We start from the raw sequence: 18,353 nt of genomic DNA on the forward strand, positions 1-18,353 counted from the left end.
TATAGCACTGAATTACATGTGTTTCAGATTTGATATTTCGCATATTGAGTTGAATGATTATTCTTATGATGCGTGATAAGTCTATTCATTCATTAATGAAAATACGCAGATTTTTGATATAACCAGTCAGATTATATAATAGCTCGTAATTTAATCTAATGATTGCTCGAAGAATGATAACTGTAGATACTACCGTTCTTGAGATATCGCCTTAAAAAGCGAAATGAAGAAATTTGTCTTCATAGGAATGCTCTATAGCTCAATAACAAACAATTTGCACGAGTTTGATATGAAATATATTACTGATCGAAATATTTATGTAGTATGTATTACACCAATAATGCATTTTGTCTAATTATTCAAGATAGATCGATTGATCAATCTATCGAGTGATAGATCGATTCAATCTTCTAGATGGCCCCGTCTCACTATGTGCATTTCATCATTTTCAACTTTTGGTAAAATTATTCAGTTTTTGTTTTATCATTTTATCGTGAATTCAAGGCTAAGGATGTCTTCACATGTAAGAAAATCGATGTTTTTACACAGTTTATATTACTAATCAATAATCTTTTGCAGAATGCAAATATTTCGGGTGATGAATCTGACACCAGATCCTATTCACAGAAGGTATGTTAGCTTCATAAGTTCATTCAATTATTATTCATAGAAGTCTCTAACAATTTATAATTTTCTATTTTTACATTTTTCATTGTAGCCTTCAAGAGATGACGAATCGCTTCCCGCTTCCCCAGAAACTCAACAAATGAGTCAACAACCCAGTTCATCAAAACGGAAACGCACTGCATCCGAAGCCCGTAAAATATGGTAAATTCGGATTGTCAGAAGATGAATTTGATTTTTTCGCTAGAACTGTGGCGAATAAGATGATGACGGCTTTGAAAGATGAAGTTATTGACGTGTTGACTGAAATGACATTTTATCTGAAAAATGGCTGATTTGCATCATGATGTTAATAAAAGTTGTAACTGTGTAATAAAGATACGAGTTCAATAGATTATTACGATATAAATATTTATTTAATGTTTAGATTATCGTACTAGTCTATTTGTTTCCTATGCAAAGATACGGCATGTAAACCGGCATGATCATACCGTAACTAGTGCAAAGCATGGTTAAAAACATTTTTCGTGCATTATCTTCATTGTCGGATAGTTAAAGATAATCCTGCAATTTTGTGATCACAGATTTTAGCTATCATAAATAAATTTTATATAATCATCTCTGCATAGAATACGTCTTGATTATTGAATGAATGTGATTATACAAGATATTGTTAATTTTTTTGTAACTGGGATTACTTTTATCAATCTCAATATTAACTACTCTCAAAATTCTTTCGATAATTCAAATCATGACCAAAATATGAAACAATATAATATAAACAATAAATCGACTTTACTCTTAGCTATTTTGTGTTTCTTTCATTCTTTCACCACGTGCCTACAAGAGAACATCTTAAAACAATAGCAACAACATATTCGTTTTTATTTCAAGTTTCAAGTGCAACATTTCAAGTTTTTAGTAAACATGCAAGAGTTTGATGGTTTAACTTTTAATGCTCGTGGTGTAATGGATTCTTATACTTCAGTGAAGTCTAAAATGCAAAAGCATTGTAAAGATATTAATGAAATTGCTATGTGTTGGCAAGAAGCGTCAATTAGTGTTTTAAGCTTGCGAGCGACTTACTTTCAAGAAAGAGTCTCGAGGAGTGTCCAGCTAGCAAGATATGCAAGTGGCCGGTAAATAATTGAATTTACAAAAGTGGAAGGGCAAAAATATAATTTCGATACAGGACTTTCTCACCAAATTCAAGCCATCAGCCATCAAATAAACGTTGGATTCATCAATGTCCATAGGCTACTGAAAAAAGCACAATAACTAACTTTTGGACTCACCTGCATTGTGTGTTTGAACGCATGTTAACTGCTGGTCTAGATCATGACACTCGACCCCATGAACCATGTGCTGGAATCGTTTTGGTGGGCGATTTCAATGCTGAATTGGATCCAGATGAATCACAAGATGATCGCAAGCTTAATAATTTAAAGGATTTTTATCAATATAAAAATGTCCAAACAAATCACACATATACTGGGCCTGCAGGACGATGCAGGTATGATTACATTTTTATACCAGCAACATCCTGCTACATACAGGAGAACAACTTCACCACCAATTTTTGCAAGGTTGGTTTTAAATAAAAACGTGCAGTTGACTGAAATGTAAGTCAACTACGAATCTAAAGAACTTGATTTTAAAAAGTTGTTAATCGAGATGGATGCTCGTCTTAAAACAACTCTTCCATAATTGTATCATTGAATTAGATATTGTTATATTTTTTTAAGTTAAATAAACAATTTCTACTGATTCCAATTGTCTAAATTACCCATTGACGGTGTCACATAATAATAATTTGAAATACTAATATCGTGAAAAAACAACATTTGATAGACTGCAGCACTATGCAGATTCAGAATATTCCAACAGAGTATGCATTGACATGAGAAAAATTGAATTGGAACGTAAAGTATAGCAAAAAAACTCCTTCATGCAAACGGCATATGTAATGGAATACTGTGCAGTTTTCTGAGCAGAGCTTGGCAAAAACGCAAAATCTGCATTCAAACAAAGCGGCACCATATACGGCACGATATAGCTTCCAGTCATGCCATTCCGAGAATGCAACAGCACCATATACGGCATGATATGACTTCTAGTCATGCCACATTGATTAACATACAGCACCATATACGGCTCAACAGTCAACCTCAGGGACATCACGTACTACACGAGCAAGTCCACCACCAACCACATCACGAGCTCAACAGTCAAACTCAGGGGCATCACGTACTCCACAGGCAGCTGGATCGACATCAGAGGGCCTAGCAGCATCATCTTCAAGCACTCGAGTTGAGGCATCATCAAGTGCTGAGACGATTTCCGAATATGACTACATGTTTGCCTGGACGGTAATGCCTTCGGATTGGCTTCAGAAATCGTCATTAAACCAACTATTGCTTCATTATGCCGTGAAATTTTTTGCTGGCTTGAAGTCTGGAAGTCACTTTTTCGAAAGTTCAACTGATTACATGTAAGTATATTATATTATTATTAATTAAGTAGCTGATTAATCTTTTTTTTACAATTTCAGCGAGAACATCAAAAAGTTAATCAATTGCGATATTGTTCCGAAACTTCCATCATTGCAAGATAAGCCAAAATTTGTGGCTGACTACCAAATCATCTCTCCTGATGGTAAGCTTTGGCAACAATTTCAGCTTAACGAATTGATCCGGACCGAACATTTGATAAAAGATAAATCCCACGAAAATTATTCGTTTTGCATTTCACCTCTTTGCAAAGAGTGCAGTGCTAAACCCAATAAAAAAAATTCCGCGGCAGCTAAAACGGCATTACGGCACATTTATGATTTAATGGGAATTAAGTGGCATTGTGTTATGTGTAGTATGGTTTTCAATACTAAAACCACCCATGACTCCCATGTCAAGGCCTGCATATACAGTGAAAGAGCTGCTAGAGAGCACCCGGTTGCTAGTAAAAACTACGAAAGACAGGATAGCCGTAAACGTGATGGTAGAGTAACGATAACCGCAATTGGAAACACGCAACTAACAATTAATATTTGGGTTGAAATCAGTTTAATTTTGGCGCTTTCTTCAGCATTCAATATCAATAAAACTGTTAGAGCCATCTGTTGGTTTGGATAAACAGGTATATTTACTCAAATTGAGTGAGTCAATTAAACCGTCTTACATCTTCATCTTCATCTTCTCATCTTCATCTTAAACCTGTTCATCCTCAAGATCTATTCCAACTCATCATCTTGATTGTCTTTATTTCTTTTCAACTTTTGTTTCATATTCCATGCTATTTAACCCATGGTAAAGTTACCATTGGAATTGTTTATTTTTCATAATGTTTTGTGATCTGTTTTTACTGTTCAACTCATGATCGATATTTGCTCATCTTTATTTTTCTTTTGTGTTTACATTTAAACCAAATTTCTCTTCATCTGTCAATATTCTAAATGGTAAGTGTATTTCTATTTTCTAGTCTTTTTTGGAATGATAATCTGAGCTCATTCGTTTCTTCTTCTCAATTCTTAATTCTTGACAGACTGGTGTGTGTTTATATCTTTACAAATCGGGAAATCAACATGACAGAAACTTGTATTTTTCATAAAAACTCTGATGAGATCAGTAAGATAATCAAAATTTCTAGCAAAGAGATTAAAGTGAAAAACAAAGTCGATAAAGATGCCGACACTAAAAGTAAAACCATTTCAAATGGAACACCTAAATTGAACTCAGTAACAGCAGTTGAAACGGATAATCCATTTTCTGTCAAGATCGAAATAAATATTGTCGCTTGGTCCTTATTTTTTGTAGCATTGGCATTAAGATTGTATTTGATTGGATATCCACCTAATATTGTGTAAGTTATTCCGAATTTTTAAAACCATATTCAATTATACAATCACTTTTCCATACTTTCTAGTTTTGACGAATTACATTATGGGAAATTCGTATCTCTATACATGAAAGGTATATTCTACTTTGATTCTTCACCTCCTTTGGGTAAGCAATTGATTGCTGCCGTTGGTTATCTGGCTGGATTCGATGGAAATAATGCCTTCAATGAAATTGGTGGAAGTAAGCAAACAATTTTATTTTGAATTATATCATCTGTTTATTTAGATTCAATGAGTCTTACCCATTTCTTTTTATATTTCAGAATACAATGAAAATGTCCCTATCAGAGCTTTGAGAGCAGTCCCTGCCGTTTTTGGTAGCCTATCGATTCCAGTTATCTATCATTTAATTGCTGAGCTTGGATTCAGTCATCAAACAGCAGCAATTGCATCGATTTTCGTTATACTAGGTAATAATGCTTTTCTCGATTTCCTAATATCATTGTTATAACTTAATGGTTAATAACTTAATTGTCTTTTTATTTAACAGAAAATGCTCTTCTCACTCAATCAAGATTCATTCTCATGGAAAGCATTCTTCTTTTCATGTCGTTCTTTGGTCTATTTGCTGTTTGTAAATTGCGTAAAAAGCCAATCCTTTCTAAATCATGGTTTTTCTGGCTTTCACTAGCTTCAACTTTCCTTTCATTCGGACTATGTGTCAAATTTGTTGGAATTTACTTTATGATTGTTGCCATTATCATCATTATTCATGACTTTTGGTGGTTATTGCCTGATAGATCAATCCCGACTGTGAGTAACTTTTCACAATTTGGCTTTCAAATAAATTCAAATCTCATATCTAATGCTATGCATTTTTATTTTCATCTTTTCTTATAGAGAAAATTTTGGCTACAAGCTATCAGTTACTTATTCTTTTTTATCGTATGGCCTTTAACTATATACACTTCAGTATTCTATATTCATCTGAGTATTTTAACCAAGGCGGGTCCACATGATAATGTCATGACAAGTGCATTTCAGGCTAGTCTTGAGGTAATTATATTATTGAAGTCGTTTGGAGCTATTGAAACTGATGTTTTTAATTTCAATTTCAGGGAGGATTAGCTTCAATAACCAAAGGTCAACCCCTCGAAATCGTCCATGGATCTCAAATAACTTTACGTCATACTCATGGAAGAACTTGTTGGTTACATTCTCATGCTCAAGTTTATCCAGTTAAATACAGCGACGGTCGAGGTAGTAGTCATCAGCAGCAAGTGACTTGTTATTCTTTCAAAGATGTCAACAATTGGTGGATTGTGAAAAGACCTGATGTGTAAGAAAACAAATTTTTATATTACTAATAAGCTGATTAATATTCTTTGCTAATTAATTTCTGATTATTTCGTATTAAACCTTGTGTTAACATATTTTCTTTTCGAAATTACAGAGACGATTTGATTGTTTCTGAGCCCCGTGATAAAATTAAACATGATGATGTTGTCCAACTGATCCATGGAATGACTTCAAGAAAATTGAATAGCCATGATGTGGCTGCTCCGATGTCACCGCAACACCAAGAAGTGTCATGCTACATCGATTATAACATATCAATGGCTTCTCAAGACCTTTGGCGAGTTGATTTACTCAATAAAGACGAAACTGATGGCTACTGGCATACAATTAGGTCCAAAGTTCGTCTTGTCCATCTCAACTCATCTCAGGCTCTTAAGGTTTGTTTATTTTTTACTTATTTTGTCAACCAACTTATAATCATTAATTTCTTTCACAGTTTACAGGGAAATTATTGCCAGATTGGGGATTCAATCAACACGAAGTTGTTACTGATCGAATTTTAAATCAAGATGACACAATTTGGAATGTTGAAGAACATCGTTACACCAAAGTGTCTGATCAGAAGGAAAGAGAGAAAGATTTGGTTGATGCTGAATTTGTGCCTCTCACCCCAACATTTCTATCATTTTGGGAAAAAATGAAAGAACTTCAATACAAAATGCTAACTTTTGATCAAGAAAATATTCCTGATCATATGTTTGCTTGTGATTCTCCTTTAGATTGGCTGTTTCTTACCAAAGGAATAGCTTATTGGATTGATTCGCAAACTAATGTAAGAAAGTGTTAATCCAGAGTTAATTTAGATTTATGTTGACTGATCAATTCTTTAATTCTTTTTTTCAGTCTCAAATTTATTTAATTGGAAATATTTTTCTATGGTACTTATCACTATTTGCCGTTTTCACCTATTGCTGTCTCTTTGTTTTTTATCTTTTGCGAAAACGTCGTAGATTTGAAGACTTATCTGAAGGTAAGATTGGAAAATTAAATCTTGAAAATAATTTCTGTTCACTTTCACTCTGTTTTTCATCTTTCTAATTCATTTCAATCTTTTCTATCTCAAATTCAGAAAAATGGACATCATTCAAAAACGTTTCTCTCATACTCCTTACGGGTTATTTCATCAATCTTATTCCTCACTTTCTGGTTGAGAAAACTCTCTTTCTTCATCATTACCTCCCATCTTTATTATTTAAATTACTCATCACCGCAACTCTTTTAGACCACCTAAAAACTTTCATCAATAGCAACCTCATCAACTATTCCAGTGTTGTTATCATCGCAATTGCAATTTACTACTTTACTCGTCTTTTACCCTTAAGCTATGGCTCTGGCTCTCTTACCACCGAGCAAATAGAGAATCTCAAATTACTCAAAACATGGAACTTTATAATACACAAATAGTTTATTATATTAATATTAATGTTAATATCTACGAGAATAGTACTTTGTGTACTCTAATAATAGTACTCTACTGTTTTATTTTATTACCGAATTTTGTTGATAAAATCGGAAACAATTGTGGAAATTTCACAACAAAAACTCAAATAAATTGAAATGTATTATTTATTACCGTTGAAAAGTTGTATTTACGTTCGCCAATTCATTCTAACTAATGAATAGTTAAATATCAGCTAGACTTTACATTACATTGTAATAAAATTGTTCAGAGATGCGTGTGAACTTTGAGGCAAAAGTATCAATTTGACTGATTCATCATTCAAATCACACGAAATAAGCTTAAGATTAAAAAATGTAAAATTTTTGGTCTCATCTGGAAGCGATGTAAAATTTAAAGATTTAATAACTTAAATTTTCTGTTGGCAATTTCGATTATGAGATTGGATACTGATTAGCATAACGATTCATAGCCATTGTGCCATTTATCAAGGTTTGGTGTTAATCGGCTGAGTCGGTAAATCGCTATTAAATACAAAAATGGGTGTTGATTTATTGAGCGGAAGAGTTACATTTGCTAAAACAAGCTCAAAATTAGATTCGATTAGGTTTAGGCCTAGTATTTTGTTCAATAAATATGTTTTACATTTGTTCGTGAAAATCATTTCATTCATCATTTACATTATCGAATAATTAGCATTAACAATTCAATATCCTTAGACACAGGGGAGTATTTTTTTTTAATTGCGGCATGATTTGAGATTAAAATGAACAATTGTTCTCATACTTCTAACTTATCGTCGTCTTTCTGCGCTTTTTTATTGTCTCTTAGCACTTCACTTAGAATTTAAGAATATTCTTTTCTCTTTTGTTTAAATAATTTGTGCTAAATAATTTTACATCATTGGTTTACTCATTTTTAACGAAACAATATGAAATTAATTGTTGAGTTAAACTGTCTAAAATTACAATCCTTTGCTAACAACAGTGATTTATTTTAACCAGCAACAATTTGTTTTTATGAGCTACCAATAGATGATGCTGCTTCGTTTTAAAACTGGTTGAGTTTGAATGAGGTTTATATTTTTATTAACGGTTTGTGAGTAACATTTTGTATATTTCTGCTTATGCTGGGTGTTGAGACTTGCTCCTGACCTTTTTCCTTTGGTGCTGAAACGGACTCTTTCCACCTCTAGTAGAGTGACATAAGTGTTTGAAATTAAAAGCCTCATTATGGGAAGTGTGTTTTCAAGACACGGAAAGAAGGAGACCAAAAATTTGGAAGTGGAAGAACCAAAAATACAGGTGGAAAAGATAACAGAGAGGGCCAGGATACCAGTGAGAAAGACAGGACAAAGTGCAGGTTTTCAGCTATACAGTGCACATCAGGTGAAAATAAAACCAGGAGGTAAGGCCCTGATCAGGACAGACCTCAAGATAAAGACACCAAAAGGAACATATGGAAGAGTGGCCCCAATGTACCGACTGGCCAATGAAAAATCGATCCACGTAATGGCAGGAGTGATAGATGAGGATTACAGAGGAAATGTAGGAGTTATCCTCATGAACCTGGGGAAAGAAGAAATAGATATAAAAGAAGGTGAGAAGATAGCAATGATAATATGTCAGAGGATCGAATATCCAGAACTGGAGGAGATAACAGAGGAAGGACAAATGGAGGACACAGAAAGAGGAGAAAAAGGATTTGGATCCTCAGGAATCAAACAAGAAAAGATAAAAGAAAACAAAAAAAAAAAATGTAAATGAATACGGCAAATAAACGAATACGGATTAAAAAACAAATCTTATTTCATAACCAACGAGAGATAAAAACTGACGAAAGGAGATAATAGCAAAAGAAAACTTTTATCTCACGCTATTATCTCCAAACCATACACTATCAGCATAGAAATTAAAATCAAAAATGAAAGTAGGAGACAAGAAAACAAGATAAAGAAAACATATAAAAGGTAGAAACAACAGAATAAGACTAACAATCAAATAAGTAAAATCCTATTACAAACTATACTATCAACACCCAAACCCAATAAAAAAACCTTAGTTATATATACCCACAGTAATACCAAAAATTAAAAACAGTGAACCTCTCCTGTATACAGTCAATTACAGTGCAATTAAAAAGTTAAACCTAACCGTAAAATGACAACAACTAATGCTCAACAATCAACAAGCCAAGAGGCTATCGAGAAACCAAACAAAGAAGTAATCGAGTCAATATCCAAGTTCCTAACAGCCATCTTTGTAAACGATGTAACTAATGAACAACTTAAAGAGCTCTTCAAAAAGGACAACCAAGATAACAACATGAAAATTATAAGAAGTGTACGCGATATACAGGAAAAAACCAAAGAGCAACACATGGAAGACTTTCAAATGGAACAGATGGACAGGTTAATATCAATGTATGATGAAGTCAAAAATGGAATACCGGCAAATCCAAAGAAAAGAAAGAGTGACACGGTATATGACATTATAAAACCAAAGAATATAAGACTGGAACCAAAGATGGCAGCGCCCAAGCACATCTATGAATGGGAACCAAAAGCAAGAAGCTATGCCCTAAAGATAACAGGTGAAGATTATAAACCTGGAGTGATCAACAACATCATAAGAACAGCCACAATTGACTATGGAACTTTGGTAAGCTTCTATGAAGCAGAAAAATTTTCCCACATACAATTTGAAACTGACTTCAAAAGAAAAGCGACTATGGAAGTCATTCAAAATGCAAAAAACGAAAAAGGTGAAAAACTAAAGTTGGATCTAGAGGAAAGAAAGTACAGAGCTCCGATAATAAAGATAAATCTAGACTCCAAAGAATATGGTGCGACCTGGCCAGAAATCATTAAAGAAATAAAAGACTTCAACATAAAACCCTACCCAAAAAATCTATTTGAATTGTTTAAAGTGTACAAAATAAGAAATATGCCATATATTACTGTATGTATAAAAGTAGATCCGATAATAAGAGACCACATAGTAGACAAAAAGGCCGGAACAATTTGGTTCAGAAACAAAACCTATGAAGTACTAGATTACTTTCAAATCAAAAAATGCTTTGAATGCGGTTTTCTGGGACATTTTAAATGTGAAGGAAAACAGCGAAGATGTCTAAGATGTGCTGGACCACATAGACGAAATGAATGTAAAAACAAACCAAATTGTCCGGCCTGCAAAGGAGATCACGAAGCCTTTAATATCAACTGTCCATCCTATAGAAATGAAATCCAAAAAGATATGAACAACATTGATTATGTATACACAAAAATCATGTGGTCAACCTACTCATAAAGGAAAGAAATGCGAAATCAAAAGGAGACTGAGCAAGACAATCCAAGGGAGGAAATGCGTCACTAGAAGGAAATGTAGCAGAAACACCCAAACAAACAAAAAAATACCCATCAAAGTACAAATTAATGTAATAGACTAACCCTTAAAAAACTAAAAAATACTAACAAAATGTACAACACCATTATTGATATAATTAAAAACCATACCTTAATTCAACAATGTGAAAATACTTTTATCCAAAAATGTGTAAAAGAATACAGCCTAGAAACCATCTCGGACATACTAAGAGAAGTGATCACCTTAGAACCAAGACAACTTATAAACAAAAGAGGAGTAACCACTCCAACACTGAAGGGACTGCTGATCATCTTAACAATTGCAATGGATGAATTAAACAGAATAGAAATATTACCAATCATTGACAAAATCAGCGAGACAATCAAGATACTGGAAACTGCATACAAGACAACCACCAACAACAGCATCACAAAGACAATCACAAATATAACACCAGCAGATACATCAAAGACAAACAACCAAGAAAGACCATATGACAACACGGAACTACAAATAGTGATCATAGTGAAACATGGGAACTGGAAAGATGAAGACAACCTAAAAGCAGAGATACAAAGAAAAATAAAAATTAATACAGGAAGAATGAAAGAACAAATATTCTTGAAAAAAGAAATAACAAAGGAGACAATAGAAAGACTACAACAGCAAAACATGGAAAATATACAAATAATAATAATCGGATGGTACAGACTAAAGCAAGTTGGTGGGAACGATGAAAAAACTCAAGAACAAATAAAGGCACACTTTGATTACCAAAAAGAAATGACAATCTTCTGGGAAAAAACAAATGAAAATATATATACTAACACGCTCTACATAAAACAAGAAAAACAATATCAAAAACATAAAATGGAAAAATTTAAATTTAACATACTAAACAAGAAGATTAGCTTCTTATCCCAACCCAAATACAAAACTTGTAACAAATGTAAAATGGCTTATAACACATCACATAGTGAAATGCAATGTGAAAAAACCAAAGAGTTAAATGAATAAAATCTATTATAATAAAATAAAAGAATCACTTAAGAATCAATCGGTGGACAAACAAAAGGGAAAGACACCTAAGATCCATGAAAAAGGATCTTTCGGTAGACTAACTAAAGGGATAGACACCTAAGATCCATAACAAGAAAACTTACAAGAAAAATCAAAATAAAAGAAATTTATTTAAAAAATAAACAATAATAATTAAACTTCAGGGTTCTTCTTTACAAAGGAAGTGTCAATAGAGGAAAGGACGGTAGAAAACTTGGAAAGCTGGTATAAATGAATAGAACCCCAGGTAGATTTATTAAAAAGGCGACTATCACAAGTAAAAAGCTCACCATTATTGGCTTCGTAAAAACCACGAGAGGTTCGAATAGTAGGATAAGTATGAGCACCATCCGGCTCATCACCATCCTCATAGACATGATATTTGTCCCCATACTCCTCAAAAGTATCATCAGGAAGCTTCTTTTTCCAACAAATGAAACAATTTGTGCTGGCCAAACGAGAATAATTATGAATCTCTCCTTGAAACGAAAGGGAAACCTCATCAGGAACAGTGACGGATTCATAAGAAAGATCACGAGGGGTCCCAAAACATAGAATATATGGCAAATTTAGAATAGTCCCATTAACAACTGAACGCACACGGCCACCACAATTAAAACCATTGGAAATTCGAGCACAACGAAGATGTTGCTCATTAAATAAATTCAAAGTATTATCCAAGATAGATTGAAAATCCCCAGAAACACTAATAATAGGTAAAGAAAATTTTGAAGAGTAGGGTCCACCAACACATCTACTACAATAATAAGAAACACTAATCTGAAGTAAAAATTTAACCTGAAGATCAGGAAAATCGGAGCACAATTTAAACATAAGGTCAGAATAAGCAAACTGCTCGAATCCACCAGGAGTAGCGTAACCAGGGTGGCAATAACGCTTTAAAGCTGAAGCAGTACCAATGACCAAACGACGATCCAAATCTAAATCATCTCGCTCCGCCAAATAACGGGGAAAAACAACGGGTATAGCCTCAAATCGAAGCTGCATCCTCCATACATTATCCAAAGAAAGAGTACCAGAACGAGAAACTCGAAAATACTCCTTGTATAAACTGAAAAGAAGATTTATCCAAAAAAATGGAGTTTCAGGATCTGAAAAAACACCAGAATCGGGCAGAGCAGGATTAACGTTGCGAGTAGATGAATATACTCCATAAGCCTTAATCAGTTCGAGTACAAAAGGGTAACAATGTAATAAAGGTAAAACTGCAGAGATCAAAAAGCAATGGCCACGAATATTGGGAAATCCAACCAAATAGAGAGGCTAAGAAAAAGGGTTTTAAGAAAAGAAAACTTAAAATCTACTCTGAAAAACCCGGAAAAATAATAAAAACTTACCATAAAAGCATGAGGACGACTAGAAACCATCTTCTCCCATAAAAGAAAAGAAGACAAATTCAAAGACTTCCCTCTGGAAGAGCTTATTCCAAAAGAGGCCAAACGGCGAAGACCAAACTTTATAGAAACGTAGGCCATCCAATAAGTGACCTTACCACGATGAAATGAACGGGTATAAACCAAAAAAGAATCTTTCCAAATCTTGCGAAGACCAAGAATATTGTTACGAAAATGATGATAAAAACCATCAGGAACAACAACAGAAGAATCCAAACGACGAAACTTGAGTTTAAACTTGGATTCAGACATAAGATAATCCTCGGAGGAAAAATTTAACATAAAATGATCAAAAGAAAGTGTCATGATGAAGGTTTTAAAAATGAAATGAACAACTAGAGGAAAAAAACAGATAAAGAAAAAAGAGTTAATAGCTGCAAAATAGTAAAAAGCCAAGAAATAAAAGGCAAAAACGCGCCAAAAAAAGGAGATAAAAAGCGCAAGACTAAAGCATCAATAGCTTGAAACTCCAAAACAAAAACAAAAAGCCTTACTTAACAGAGTAAAAATGCATCTCTATCATTTAAATGTGAATATGCGGAAAAAAACAACACAACATATCATTGACCTAGTGAAAAGAAGAAACAATTTTAGTGTATCAATAAATGAACCTAATATGAAAGTGGCAAATGATAATACCAACAACAGGAACATCAAAATCAATGGCAACGCAATGCTAACACTATCAAAAGATATCAAAGTAAAATGGATAAATACAAAAGAAAGCAACATAGTTATTGGAAAAATAAAGAACAAAAGAAGAATAATCATATCAATCTACATAAACCCAATCAGAGGAAGAACAGAGGAAAAAAACGGAAAAATAAAGGAGATACTGAACAAATTGGCAATAATACAAAAAGTAATCAAAGACAACCAAGATAAAGAAATAATAATAATGGGAGACATAAATCAAAACAATGAAAGGTGGTCCACAAAAGAATCATGGAGCAACAGAATTAAAGACGGAATAATTAAAATAATTGAAGACAATCAACTCAAAATTATCAATAACAGAAAGATTCCAACATCAAGAGGAGAGGGTACAATTGACATTATGCTAGCAACACCGAACATCTCAATAATCAGAAGATCGACAATACCCTACTTCGACTCGGATCACAGTGCACTATATGCATACATAAAAAACAACAGAACTAAGGAAAAGACAAGGAAAAAAATAAAAAGAAAACTAATATTAACAAACTGGAAAATTAAAAAGATAGAAGAAAAACAAACGGAGAAACAAAAATGGACAAAGACAGAACCAATAATAAAACAAACCTTGGCAATAAAATATCACCCAGAAAATTGTGGAATATGGAAAAGCTGGCGAACAATCAATAAATATGCAAAAAACAAAAGAATAATAAAAATCTTAATAAATAATAAAAAACAAGCAGAGGAAGTAAGCAACCTACACTTTAGTAAGACGCTTACAACTCAAAACAAAAACAAGCAAGAATGGGTGAAAATAAAAAGCGACATTACACAGGAAATTAAAAAAATAGATTGGAATAATCCAATAGCAAAAGAATCAAAAGAAACATGGCTCAAAGACTTTAATAAAACAAAACCAATTTACAAAGATGAACCGACAAATATAAGAGGAGGACTAACAGAAAGAGAGAAAAGAGAAATCAGAAATATGAAATTTAAAACTTCAAGTATGTCAGCGGACAATTATAATAAAAACACCTGGACAAAAATATTTCAAGAAAATATGGAAATAATAATACAAACAATTGACCAATATTTCAACTACTCTCATGTACCACAAGTCCTAACAACACTCGGCTGTGCATTCATTCCTAAACCAGATGGTAGAGTACGAATGGTAAAATCACCATGTTACTTATATAAAATAATAGACAATGTGCTAAAACAAAGAATACTAAACAAAATCGAGAAACTAATCGACACAGAGACACAATTTGCATACATGGCAGAAACAGATAAATATGACATGATACAAGCAATACTTACATCAACAAAATACAAACAAACACAAGCAATAATACAACTAGACGTCAAAGCAGCCTTCGACACAATCAGACTGGAAACAGCATTGGAAAAAATAGAAAAAGAACTGGATGAATCCACAACATCAATGATAAAATCAACTCTGATTCAAAGATATATTGTCTATGAAGGTGATGGAAAAAGACTATATAAAAAAGAAAGTGAAGGAGTCCCACAAGGGACAGCCACAGGACCACTACTATTCACAATAGCACTAGACACAGCAATACAAGAAATGAAAAAAGAAAACATACAAATATGGGCCTACGCGGATGATATGCTAATAATAGTGGACCGAGAAGAATACAAAAAACTAGATGAAATAATCCAAAAAATAGAAAAGGCACTTGAAAAAGTAAATCTAAAATTAAACAAGGAAAAAACAAAAATCAAAACATATCAAGAAATCCAAAAAGAAGGAATCGAAATACTTGGAGAAAAAATAATTAAAATTAGACCTAGCATGATCAAATCAAAATACAAAGAAAACATGCGAAAAGAAATACAAAAAATTATCAAAAATGAACTAACAATAAACATACTAAGAATAAACTACAAAAAGATTCAACAACAAAGATTAATAGTCAACAGTCTAATAATACCAAAAATAGGAAAACAAGAATTCAGCTGTCTAACTCAAGTACTAAAACAAAAGGATGAAAAAGAAATCGCAAAAGTAATCCAAACAATGATTGAAACAATAAGTGGTGAACTTAAAAAGATTGGAACAAACAATAACTGGACAAGCAATACCAAAATGTATATAAAATACAAAATAAACCATATCGAAACACAGATAGAAAGAGTATTAAAAATATACGCACAGAAAGAGGGATTTAAAGGACAATTACCAATGGGGAAATATCAGGATAGTATGAGAACTGCAGTGGATGCCCTGGAAGAAAAAGAAAAAGAAATTAACAAAATAATACAACAAGAGGAAACAAGCGACTCTAACTTAAAAGAGAGGCTTGCTACTCAAACAATCAAAATAACAACGAAAAAAATGAACAAAAAATGGCACGTACAGTACTATGAAGACAACTGGAATGGGATACAAGAAGAAATAATTACCAACGAGGAAACAAGTGAACTCGAAGCACAACTGATTGGACTGGAACATGTACTAGCCAACCATGGAAAGAAATCGATAATAATACAAAAAACTAGAGAAATGGAAAAATGGAAAGACGGAAAATCGGACTTTATCAAAGGAATGGAAATGATAATGTGCAAATATAGGGGAGCGTGGAAGTGGTGTGAGGGAAGAATAGAGGACGAGAAACCAACCTGGAGGATAATGGCCAAACGAACTGAGAACTTCACACCATGGAATCGACTCACACTGAAAAAAGAAATAAAGAAAGAAACAAAAGAATTAATACAAAAAGCGTGGAGACAAACTGGAACAGTATGGTCAGCTCTATACCCAGAAGGAAAAGCCAAAAGCATACAAAGATACGGAAAGCTGGAAAGTACCATGAAATATACACATACTTACATTGAATGTTGTACAAACAGGAAAGGAGTATATAAACACTACCTAATGGAATGTCCATGGACCACGGAATGGCTAACAAAAAAAGAATACAAAGATGAAATAAACGTAAATGAAATGAATGATAAAAAATTTGAAGAACTAATCGAAAGAATGGAAACCATAAATCTGCTCATTGAAACAGAAATAGTGATGAGGACATGAGTTATACTTACTTTTAAGAAACACTCACTACTCGGAGATCAACAAATCAAAGGATAGAACCAGGACAAATCAAAATTTATAATTATAATCATATAAAAATTAAACAAATTGTAATTAAAACTAGAAACCTAGAAAACTCCAAACGATGTAAGCAGAAGAACTCCAAATAATATAAAAACTCCAGAGATATAAAACAATGTACATGAGCAGAAGCCTAGCTCACAAAATGGCACTTAAGGGGGGTGGAGTCAGAGCCCCCCTTAAGTCAGGAGTTAAATCTTGAAAATAATTTCTGTTCACTTTCACTCTGTTTTTCATCTTTCTAATTCATTTCAATCTTTTCTATCTCAAATTCAGAAAAATGGACATCATTCAAAAACGTTTCTCTCATACTCCTTACGGGTTATTTCATCAATCTTATTCCTCACTTTCTGGTTGAGAAAACTCTCTTTCTTCATCATTACCTCCCATCTTTATTATTTAAATTACTCATCACCGCAACTCTTTTAGACCACCTAAAAACTTTCATCAATAGCAACCTCATCAACTATTCCAGTGTTGTTATCATCGCAATTGCAATTTACTACTTTACTCGTCTTTTACCCTTAAGCTATGGCTCTGGCTCTCTTACCACCGAGCAAATAGAGAATCTCAAATTACTCAAAACATGGAACTTTATAATACACAAATAGTTTATTATATTAATATTAATGTTAATATCTACGAGAATAGTACTTTGTGTACTCTAATAATAGTACTCTACTGTTTTATTTTATTACCGAATTTTGTTGATAAAATCGGAAACAATTGTGGAAATTTCACAACAAAAACTCAAATAAATTGAAATGTATTATTTATTACCGTTGAAAAGTTGTATTTACGTTCGCCAATTCATTCTAACTAATGAATAGTTAAATATCAGCTAGACTTTACATTACATTGTAATAAAATTGTTCAGAGATGCGTGTGAACTTTGAGGCAAAAGTATCAATTTGACTGATTCATCATTCAAATCACACGAAATAAGCTTAAGATTAAAAAATGTAAAATTTTTGGTCTCATCTGGAAGCGATGTAAAATTTAAAGATTTAATAACTTAAATTTTCTGTTGGCAATTTCGATTATGAGATTGGATACTGATTAGCATAACGATTCATAGCCATTGTGCCATTTATCAAGGTTTGGTGTTAATCGGCTGAGTCGGTAAATCGCTATTAAATACAAAAATGGGTGTTGATTTATTGAGCGGAAGAGTTACATTTGCTAAAACAAGCTCAAAATTAGATTCGATTAGGTTTAGGCCTAGTATTTTGTTCAATAAATATGTTTTACATTTGTTCGTGAAAATCATTTCATTCATCATTTACATTATCGAATAATTAGCATTAACAATTCAATATCCTTAGACACAGGGGAGTATTTTTTTTTAATTGCGGCATGATTTGAGATTAAAATGAACAATTGTTCTCATACTTCTAACTTATCGTCGTCTTTCTGCGCTTTTTTATTGTCTCTTAGCACTTCACTTAGAATTTAAGAATATTCTTTTCTCTTTTGTTTAAATAATTTGTGC

General features: G+C 32.9%; 2 protein-coding genes and 2 long non-coding RNA genes across 4 annotated transcripts; 3 read left to right on the plus strand and 1 right to left on the minus strand.

Moving 5' to 3' along the window:
- The first annotated feature begins 208 nt into the window (after positions 1–208).
- On the plus strand, positions 209–1,019 carry LOC149093872 (uncharacterized). The gene is made up of 3 exons (XR_016198645.1): positions 209–523; positions 580–630; positions 719–1,019. It is a non-coding gene; the product is annotated as an uncharacterized LOC149093872 (long non-coding RNA).
- Positions 1,020–2,200: 1,181 nt separating this feature from the next.
- Positions 2,201–3,752, plus strand: LOC149093873 (uncharacterized). The gene is made up of 2 exons (XM_089267474.1): positions 2,201–3,115; positions 3,176–3,752. The coding sequence occupies exons 1-2, from the start codon at positions 2,979–2,981 to the stop codon at positions 3,750–3,752; spliced, it is 714 nt and encodes a 237-aa protein (XP_089123600.1). The 5' UTR covers positions 2,201–2,978.
- A 64-nt stretch (positions 3,753–3,816) lies between these two features.
- On the plus strand, positions 3,817–7,397 carry rt (Protein O-mannosyltransferase rt). The gene is made up of 11 exons (XM_015926212.3): positions 3,817–4,075; positions 4,162–4,479; positions 4,543–4,697; positions 4,780–4,926; positions 5,007–5,269; positions 5,357–5,512; positions 5,575–5,795; positions 5,910–6,192; positions 6,252–6,587; positions 6,659–6,785; positions 6,885–7,397. The coding sequence occupies exons 2-11, from the start codon at positions 4,202–4,204 to the stop codon at positions 7,217–7,219; spliced, it is 2,301 nt and encodes a 766-aa protein (XP_015781698.2). The 5' UTR covers positions 3,817–4,075; positions 4,162–4,201; the 3' UTR covers positions 7,220–7,397.
- Positions 7,398–16,375: 8,978 nt separating this feature from the next.
- LOC149093874 (uncharacterized) lies at positions 16,376–16,912 on the minus strand. Its single transcript, XR_016198647.1, has 3 exons — positions 16,792–16,912; positions 16,580–16,651; positions 16,376–16,423 (listed from the first exon to the last, which is right to left on the minus strand). It is a non-coding gene; the product is annotated as an uncharacterized LOC149093874 (long non-coding RNA).
- Positions 16,913–18,353: the final 1,441 nt, after the last annotated feature.

The sequence above is a fragment of the Tetranychus urticae genome, chromosome 2 (genome assembly GCF_039701765.1).
Source record: "Tetranychus urticae isolate SD_2017Ah chromosome 2, NJAU_TeUrti_SD_1.0, whole genome shotgun sequence".
NCBI classification, from domain to species: domain Eukaryota; kingdom Metazoa; phylum Arthropoda; class Arachnida; order Trombidiformes; family Tetranychidae; genus Tetranychus; species Tetranychus urticae.

Excerpts from the sequence above, each read along its gene's own strand:
- rt (XM_015926212.3), top strand. The coding sequence starts at position 4,202 with ATGACAGAAACTTGTATTTTTCATAAAAACTCTGATGAGATCAGTAAG. Across the intron at positions 5,270-5,356 it reads CTGATAGATCAATCCCGACT|AGAAAATTTTGGCTACAAGC; the intron begins GTGAGTAACTTT and ends CTTTTCTTATAG. Across the intron at positions 6,786-6,884 it reads ATTTGAAGACTTATCTGAAG|AAAAATGGACATCATTCAAA; the intron begins GTAAGATTGGAA and ends TCTCAAATTCAG.
- LOC149093873 (XM_089267474.1), top strand. The coding sequence starts at position 2,979 with ATGTTTGCCTGGACGGTAATGCCTTCGGATTGGCTTCAGAAATCGTCA. Across the intron at positions 3,116-3,175 it reads GAAAGTTCAACTGATTACAT|CGAGAACATCAAAAAGTTAA; the intron begins GTAAGTATATTA and ends TTACAATTTCAG.